Source organism: Sinocyclocheilus rhinocerous, unplaced genomic scaffold (assembly GCF_001515625.1).
Source record: "Sinocyclocheilus rhinocerous isolate Xijiao unplaced genomic scaffold, SAMN03320098_v1.1 scaffold1603, whole genome shotgun sequence".
In the NCBI taxonomy this organism is placed as follows: domain Eukaryota; kingdom Metazoa; phylum Chordata; class Actinopteri; order Cypriniformes; family Cyprinidae; genus Sinocyclocheilus; species Sinocyclocheilus rhinocerous.
In genome coordinates this window covers 652,075-662,163 of record NW_015623880.1, presented here as the reverse complement: position 1 = coordinate 662,163, position 10,089 = coordinate 652,075, and the positions used below count along the sequence as shown (strand labels likewise).

Below are 10,089 nucleotides of genomic sequence, written 5' to 3'. Positions count from 1 at the left end.
GAAGGTTAATTAACACCAAAGTTTTTAGTGATGAATTATAAAGTCATGAAAAACTGAATAAAGGGGAAAAATCATTTTATTAGGTATTTAATGTTGTCTAATTATAATGCAAATGGTAATACATGATGATGGTGCTTCATTGGCAATTCCACATATGAAATACAGTGAATAAATGCAGGCTTGGTGAGCAGAAGAGAATTCTTTAAAAACCATAAAAAATCTTACTGTTCAAAATCTTTGGACTGGTAGTGCATATTAAAATACTTCATTCAAATTAATTAAACACTTTTAAATAGACTGCAGCAATCATATTTTGCCACACATTATTTTGTTTAGTTCAGAATCGTGGGAGAATCGTGATCTCTATTTGAGACAAAAAAAAATCGTGATTCTCAATTTATCCAGAATCGTGCAGCTCTAGCTCAGAGATTGATCCTTTTATATTTCTTAATTATTATTTATTTATTTATTTTTATCTATTTATCGACTTTTGTCTTAAAACATCTTAGGCGGAAAAAAAGAATAATATGATAAAATTATTGACAAAATTCCTGCTATAATGTTCAATTATATTTAGCTTTATTTTATTTTAATTTTGTCATTTTATTAGTTTTTTTTTTTTTTTTTTGTAATTTTAGTACTTCAACTTCAACTTATTCCAGGTAGATTTCTAAGGCAACCTTTCTAATTTCAGTTTTCGAAGTTTATTTTATTTTATTTTATTTTATTTTATTATTATATTCAAGTACAAATAATATTCTCAGTTTTAGTTTTAGTTAACTATAACAACACTGGCTATAAATATAAAACTCATATGGTTAGCATATCTCAGATAATTTGCTCCTGAGAGAATTGAATTAGAATTGTTTGAGTTCATATTAAAATCTCTTTTAATTGCATATGTTGAGATCTCTTCTAAACCCCTAGAGGAGATACATACAGTATGATAATGGTCTGAGAATCTGAGAAGCTGAAAAGTCTCCATTTGCACTCCACTGAATCTCAGTTGTGTCTATGAGAACAATTGAAATATTAAAGAGACATTTTTTTGTTTTGTTTTTATGGGAGTGCTTAAGGGGCAGTCTGATCCAAACACTAGATGATACAAAATATGAACACATGCTAATTCTCTCTCTCTTTCTCTCCATCACCATACAGCCTGTGGTCGTGGATTCTACAAGTCTTCATCTCAGGATCTTCAGTGTTCCCGTTGTCCCGCGCACAGTTATAATGACAGAGAGGGCTCATGGAGATGTGACTGCGAAGACGGCTATTACAGAGCCCTCTCCGACCCCCCTTCAGTCGCCTGCACTAGTGAGTGAGCTGTCTGTGAATCTCTGGTCTTCTTCCTTTTCTCTCCTTCCCTTATATATATGTCTTTATATCTGCAAACTAGTGTATCTCATTCCCACTCCCAAGCAATTGTCTGTTTCATGTCAGATGAGATTTTAATTACCAGAGGCACCAGGCACCTCTGTATTTTAGGGGCAGTCATGGCCTAATATTTAGAGAGTCTGACTTGTAACCCAAAGGTCGTGGGTTTGAGTCTCGGTACCGGCAGGGATTGTAGGTGGAGGGAGTGAATGACCAGCGCTCTCTTCCACCCTCAATAACACGAATGAGGTGAGACCCCCAACTGCTCCCCAGGCGCCACAGGAAAAAGGGCTGCCCACTGCTCCGGGTGTGTGGTCACTATGTGTGTCTGTTTGTTCACTACTCACTGCTGTATGTGTGCACTTGGATGGGTTAAATGCAGAGAGCACAAATTACAAGTATGGGACACCATACTTGGCCACACATCACGTCACTTTCATTTTGAGGTGCACTGTGGCAGTCCTGGCACACTTGGCACCCAAGGCAAAATAAGGAGAAACAAAAACATGTTTTAACTGCTGAGTAGTTTTTACTTAATTTAAGTATCAGACATGATAGTCCAGTCTTACAGCTTACAATAGTAAAATCAACTTAGCTCAAAAATCTGAGTAGGCAGGTGTTTGGATTCAGTTTGAATAGGCATAATGATTCCGGTAATTACAGTCGGAACTAACGGAAGCAGGTCTCAGCAGTTCTTTCCTCTCCCCTCCCTTCTAATAACCACCTGTCCTCTTCTTTCCTCTCCTCGGCCATCTCTCTTTTTGAATAGCACAGCTATTCCAAAGCCATTGATGACTTATTTACACAGGCCAGACAAGGGTGAAGAGAGGCGGGGAGGGAGTTCAGGGCGAGTCGATCTACCTGGAAATATGCTCAAGGACAGGTTCAATCAGGTAGAATGTGCTTCACTTCCTGAAGACAAAGAGATGGAGAGAGTGCATTAAAACAAGGATTAGGGCTGTATGATATTTGAAAAAAAAACTTTTATTGTAAGTTATTTTGACAAACATTGTGAATTGAGCTTCAGTATTATGGACCTTAAACATCTCATAAAGACACTGCTTCGATATTGAGGCAGAAGAACAAAAAGCCATAAAATGATATTGAAACAAAAATTACAAACTAACAGGACAAAGAAGTGAGTTATATGTTGCCCACACTCTGCTGCCCATAGAAATTACTCTTGCCAACACAGTTACTTTTTACAATTATTTATTTATTGGTATATTATATTATATTATATTATTGTAATATAATATTGTCTATTTATTATTATTATTATCTATCCTGAGTCACATCCTGAGTCCCTTTTGTTTTTTAATCATCGCACAAAGGCATATGGTGATGATTTTAATTTGGTTAATTGTGCTATGATGCTACAATAGACAACAGAGAATGACTAATGAATTTGTGTAGATGAGAGAAACATATTAGACCCTAGCTGTGCTGTTGTGGATCAGGGCAAATGTGCAGATGACACATATGTCATGCATTAATCATTCAACTACACTTTACCTCTATAGTACTTTCCACTCTGTATCCACCCTCATTTCTTCTTTCTTCTTTATTCCATTCCATTACAGTAATTCCCCAACATTTGTCTCACCACTACCTTCCAAAAGAGATGATCACACTAAAACACGATAGTCTAATTGTTGCCCATTGCCCCCCTCAATCAGAGAACAGAGAAAACACAGGCCTTGAATTCACCACACAATTACTCTCGTCTCCTCTGCCTTTCTCTTTCTCTTTCCCTCCAAATACACATCAGATCTGTTACTCGCCTGACCACTGTCTGGCTGTTGTTACTCTGTCTGGGCATGAAAACGTTGCTGAAAAATGCACATAGAATGCAGGCATTAAGAGTCATCTAGTTTCTCTCTATGGCGTCCAGAGGGAAAATTAATGGCGAAGTCATGCATGAGTTGTACAATGTGGAAATGCAGTTAAGAAGATGACACAGGCCCTTAAAGGTGATGCATAAGTATGCATGAGAGATACTACAGAGATTATACACACCTCAGTTTGTTTTTTTTGAGAGAGAGAAATTAACACTTTTTTTCACAAAGAACACAAATGTTTCTTGAGCACTAAATCAGCATATGTGAATGATTTCTGAATGATCATGTGACACTAAAGATTGGAATAATAGCTGCTGAAAATTCAGCTTAGCAATCACAGGAATAAATTACATTTTAAAATATATTCAAATAGAAAAATATTTATTTTTTTGTAATAATATTTCACAGTATTACTGTTTTTACTGTATTTTTGATCAAATAAATGTAACAACATTAAAACATTTTTACCAAACCTTTGGACAGTAGTGTAGGACGACAGTAATATATGTAGACGATACCATGCATCGTTAAATCAAAAAGATACAATGTTAAAGAAGAAATCCACAAAGAATTAAGTGAGGATTCTAAATCACGGTGAGTCATAAAGGATGTGGCAGGAGTTTGAGATAATAAGGATGTGACTGGAGGGGAAAAATATGCAAATCAAGGGGCTAAAACAAAAAACTTTTAACAAACATAAATCGCGTCACTTTTGAAGTGTTGAGCATTCAAAATACTGTCCTCACCAGACTTGTCTTAATTATCTCGGGATTAAGTTATTGTGACCATCTGAATTGTCTGGGCTGAAGATTTCTTCTTTTTTGGGGGGGATTTAAAGCTGCATGGAACTGAATGGTAATTGGGGGTGAATTTACATTCGCTGAATAAACACCCTGATGGACAGCTTTTTAAATGAGCGAGGTGTAAACCTACCGAATCTTAAGCTCTGTCAATACGCACTTAGCTCCTCAGAACGCGGATTAAGAGCGGCCTTAATGAAATTCAGATTTCCAGAGTGAAAGGAATTAATATTCACTTGAAGAAAGGTCTGTCATTGTTGAAAGGAAGAAAAAAAAGAAAAGAAAAATAGAACAAAGTTTTTCTGAAATATTCACTTATTTGAGATTTTTAGCTACAGCACAAAATAATCCCAATGGCATAGCATAAATTCACCCGGTTTACCACAACCTGTGAGGCGTCAAGATAAATGGGCGATACTTAGGAGAGCCTGCTGCATACGAGATAAGTTTATTTTTTTTCTTTTTAGATAGAACGAAAGAGGGGAGTTCTTGACAGCTTTCAGAGATGACATCAATCACTCGACAGCTGTGCGTGGTGTAGGCACTAGCGAAGGTCTGGAATGGCCGGTAGGAGGGTGGGACTTTGTGACAGAGAGAAAAAGAGGAAAAGGGAGAGCGGGAGACATTAAAAAAGTGAGAAAGTAAGTAAGAGAAAGAGATAAAGCGAAAGCGCATAACCTACATACTCTCTTTTCAGCTCTCTTCAACCCCATGGAATCATCACCTCTATTCGTTGACGTGTCCCTGAGGATGAGACTTTCTTTTTCCCACAGTTGCTAAGGGACAGGAGTACAGTAATTAAACCAGCCTCTCTCGGCCATCTCTCTCTAGCTCCATCCCTCAATCCTTGGTGCTTGGTACAAGTGAGGCCAAAATTCAGGCACCATGTTTGTAGATTAAGGATTAGTGGCTGGACTGTTTAAACACGGTTCACAAGTTGCGGCCCTCTGGGACACTAAGGGATAGTCACTCAAACATGAACATTCTCATTTACTCACCCTCATGTCATTCCAAACCAGCATGACTTTCTTTCTTCTGTGGCAAAAAGCATTATAAATACAACCTGTAGTACTATATTCTATATACACTACCTTTTACATTGTTTAATTTTTTTTTTTAAATATAATATAAAATAATATAATATACAATAAATAATATATAATATAAAAATATAATATAATGTATTTTAAATAAATGCTGTTCTTTTGAACATTATATTCATCAAAGTATCCTGAAAAATTATCACGATTTCCACAAAAAATATTAAGCAGAACTGTTTTTAACATTGCTAATAATAAGAAATGTTGCTTGAGCAGCAAATCAGCATATTAGAATGATTTCTGAAGGATCATGTGACACTGAAGACTGGAGTAATAGCTGTTAAAAATTCAGCTTTGCCATCACAGGAATAAATTAATTTAATTACATTTCACAATATATTCAAATTGAACAATTATTTTAAATTGAAGTAATATTTCACAGTATTGCTGTTTTTACTGTCTTTTTGATCAAATCAATGCAATAAAAAAAACAACAACAAAAATATTACAATATAATTTGAACAGAAGAACATATACTATGATATCTTTTGTGTAAAAAGCAGACCAAAATTTAAGTAATTATTCACTTCAAAATTGACTAAAAAAAATATGTAGTCAACAAAAATGTTACATGAAAGCCATTAGCTTTCATTAAACTGAAAATATGATATTTCTAAAATTCACCTTGTGTGAATTTTTTTCCAGAGAAAAAAATAAAGTCACACAGGAGTGAAACGGCTTGATGGTTAGTAAATTACAAGATTTTGGGGTGAATTCTCCTTTACTAGGAGGAGTACCACTAAGACAGTCAAGATCTGCTCAATGTGCAGATAACAACTGGATTCCTGAGCTAAGCTCCAGTGCTGCTTGGCCTGAGACTTTAGGCTTCACATACACACGCACACATACACACACAATCAGCAGGTTGACCTAATTAACATTCTATCGCAGGAAAACAGCAAGGGTAAGAATCGTGACCACATTTTCCTGATCTCAAAGATGATTTTATTATCTTTTTTCACATTAATTATCTCACTTTTTGGATTGAAAGGATATTCAGCTCCTTTACTTATTAAAAATCACTGTTAGAAATGTGGCACTTAATCTAATCTGCCAGACTTTTGACTAAAGGCTTAAAGTTTGGTCCACATTGCAGCTCATTCTGGCCAAGAACTGCCTACTTGGACAGGGAAAGACCTGCATATAAAGCAATCATTCACATTTTTTGTTTTTACATGCCATTTAAGGGCGGGTTTATCCGAAATAGATTATAACACAACAATAGACCGTTGTGAAAAAAATCATTCAAATGGCACGGCCCTTTCCATGTACGACTGTACTGAAAACACAGGAAAAAATAGAAGTTAGCAGTTTTGTTTATAATCTTCATCAGATACTCCGTGAACAGACTGTGGGAGGTTTGAGTCTAAACAATCAATACAGTGTGGGTTTAAAAACATACTTTAAAAGAAGGTTGAAGGGGAAAGCAAAAAAGACCGAGTGTGAAAGAGTGTTCCCAGGCTTTAAGCAAACTCTATACCCATTAAAATAATAGTTTGGTTTGTGGTGTAGAGAATCAAGCTGTCTGTGGCAGATATTTGTCCCAGTTTCCCCCAGACTTCCTCCAGCGTCCCTGCAGAATCAGTCTCAAAGCAGACTGCAGAGGAGGTGACAGATTACATATATAGAAACACATATGCACTTGTGTGTGAAAGAGCAAATGAGAGCAGTAAACTCGGACAGCATTTTTTGTTAACCAGCAGACGATGACGCTCTCAACAGTGTACGAAAAAAGACCACAACAGGACTCTCCAGACACCAGATGTACACTCAATAGGAAGGTCTTGCTTAAGCCGTTTTCACTCTATACTCATTGTTTTCACTCTGTACTCCAAAAAAAGAAAAGAAAATTAGAAGAAAATTGTTTCATGAATGTCAAATGTTCTATTATGATTCCATGTATACAAAGAGATAAATTGTAAGAAAAAATTGATAATAAATTGTAAAAATAAAAAATTGTACATTATGCATTTGCAATATGCATTTACAATAGAGAAATACCTATTGCATTCATTAAATATTTGCTTGGATGTCTAAAACTCGAATGAATTGGTTCTAGATCATCTGGCGTGGTGCCTTGTAAGCCATTTGAAACCAATTTCCCTTGAAGCTACCGTAACTTCATACAGAAACATTGTGCAGGCGTGTTAGAACGAGCCGTTTTAGGTAGGTGTGGTTGACTCTTAACTTTTATAAAGAATATCTCTTTGGATTTGAGACTTTAGTCTTTGCAACTTTACAGATCTTCTTTATGCACTAAGAGCTTGTAACACTCCAAAGAGAAAGGAAAAATTTAAATCGCATCATATGACCCCTTTAAGTGATTGACGGACTGGGCAGTTTCGTACAAAGCCTCAAATTATGAAATTAGAACAACATCATGGGTTGTTATTGGATTACAGCAGAGATGGGTACTCGAGTTATTGACTCGGACTCGAGTCGCATTTTATTAGACTTCAGACTCGACTCAACAAGAAGGACCTGTGAATATTTTAAACACAACTCTAGTCTTTTTTCCTTAACTACTGATATCATAAAGCAAGAACTTGTAATTCACTTATATGCTTTTACTATATCTGTGATCTCACATGTGGTTATATTAGTGTGTCAGAATCAGGAACTTCATGAAGATTGGATAGATGCAGTGAATGTGGGAAAACAATTAAAGATACCGGAATGACTGCATCAAATCCTAGAACGTATCACGTCTTAAAACGCATTCACAAAGGTTAGCAACATTAACTCACATATATGCTGCAGTGAGTCCTGTTAAAAACATGAACGAAAAATCTTGCCTTAAACCGAGCACAACATTTTATCATTCTTTTCATATTTCAATACTTATTTTTTAAAAACCATTTATGTCCATCTATTATCATTATTTATGCTATGTTGAATCAAAATATTTCTTTCTAAAGCTACATTTTGTAATGTCTATCCAATGCTTTACTCATCTAACACAATGTTTATAAATGATATTTTGGTGGGCATATTCTCAGCTAAAATTGATGTGTGATTAATTTGTGATTAATTAGATCTAGAATTAGATTAGCATCTAGTGGCTTCATCATGGTGTAACAGATGATTTTGAATATGAACAGACTTCCTCAAAATGAATAATTGTACAAGTATTTATGTATTTTTGTATCTTGAATTGACTCTATGTACAGGTAGAGGAAGGCAATTTGAGGTAGAATCTTAATAGTATCCCTGGAACATATTTTGTCTTTAAAATACAACCTGGTAAATAGGATTATTAATGATGAGAATTTATTTGCAACAGTTAATGAAATGACTCCAGACTCGACTCGGACTTGTGATGAAAGACTCCAGACTTGACTCTGAATCCAGCTTAAAGTCTTTGCGTCAGACTGATGCTGGCTGGACAGGATTTACCGCGAGTTTTCAAAAGCGCGATAATCAAACACGGTTTTGATGATAATTAAATTTTAAACGGTAATACTAACCATCAGGGCATTTTATCGTGATTTATCGTGAAACCGGTAATCGTTCCATCCCTAGTCTTCAGACTTGACTCGGACTTCAGATGAAAGACTTGTGGACATGCCTGGATTACAGTGCTTTTATTTAACATTTTGCGAGAATTAAATCAATAGGACCTCTCCATGGTGATCATTGAAAAGTGATTCATCTCAGTGCTACCTTGTCGCTTGAATAGATATGCTCAATCACAGCTTGACTTGAGGCCCTTCCTGTCTCAGCTGTCCATATAAAGATAAACAATCCCTTGATCTCTTCCACTCAAGAGCAGAATGAGAAGGCCCTGCCAAATGGAGCCAATTAGTGTTATTATTCTTATTCTTACAGGTAACCATAGAAATAGAATGCTAAAGTCCCTGGAGGATGAGTCTCCCTGTGTATTTGTTGAGACTCTCCCCGAGGGGAATGGAGTTGGAGGGACATCATTAGCATCAGTAGGCGAAGTTGTGCTTGGAGCTTGAGAGATGGATGCAGAGAAGAGAGAGATGGAGAGACAGACCACATCTCTTCACCTGCCACAGGTGGCCCTTTCATCTCCTCCGTTCACTCGTTCCCCTCCTACTTTGATGAATATGGATGGATGTGTGTGCCTTTAGCTTTAATGATGAGTAAACTTTAAGTGTCATATTAACCATTCGCACAATTCTAATGCTTGCTCTTTCCCCTCATGCAAATGTAGCAATTGTTTTGTTAGTAAATGTCCCCAGTTTTGCAGACTGGCGGCACTGGTGACACGACTCAAGGGGGAGTTTACACTGGCAGTGTTTTGTAGCGACAAAACGACCCAGACATCACTTAAAATGTACAATTGCAAACTTTATTTCAGAATGCCCAAAGTATACTACACAATATAGACAGCATATGCAAAATATACTGGTACCATATTATTTATCAGTTCATATTAGAGATACAGTATTTAATTTATCGGTTTCGGATGATACTTTACATTTACTTGTTCATACTCAATTACACTATTTTTACATTTAGATTACATTTGCCATCCTCTAACACTCAAAACAATCATTATTAAAAATAATTTAATACAGTGCAATGTAATCTTAAAAATCTCTATCTTTAAAAAAAATCTCAAAATGAATATCCATGTTCATACTGTCCATTATATTTTAGTTATTTTTATTTATTAATTGTATTTATTAATATATTATTAATTTATTTAGTCAAAATAGTATAGAAGTTTGATATTGTCCATTTCGATAATTTATCAAATCTATCAAAAATGATAGATTTTAGTTATAATATTTAGTTTTTATGTAAACAAAACAGTATAGTTTTAATATTGCCCAAAGCTGGCAAATGGCATGTGAAATCTAATTATTATATATTAATGCTGTCATTTAAATATTGAAATTCCACAACTATCATGTTTTTTTTTTGTGTGTGTGTGTGTGTGTGTGTGTGTGAACAGCTGTTTTATAAATGATCTGTAAACTACAAAAAAAAAAAAAAAAAAGA

At 35.4% G+C, this 10,089-nt stretch overlaps 1 protein-coding gene across 1 annotated transcript in view; it reads left to right on the top strand.

Annotated features, from left to right (window-relative positions):
- LOC107737386 (ephrin type-A receptor 7-like) overlaps positions 1–10,089 on the top strand; it is an 83,198-nt gene that overhangs the window by 18,203 nt on the left and 54,906 nt on the right. Inside the window, exons 4-5 of the mRNA XM_016548876.1 lie at positions 1,159–1,318; positions 1,629–1,647. Of these exons, the coding sequence (XP_016404362.1) occupies positions 1,159–1,318; positions 1,629–1,647 (179 nt within the window). The remainder of the gene's footprint in view (positions 1–1,158; positions 1,319–1,628; positions 1,648–10,089) is intronic.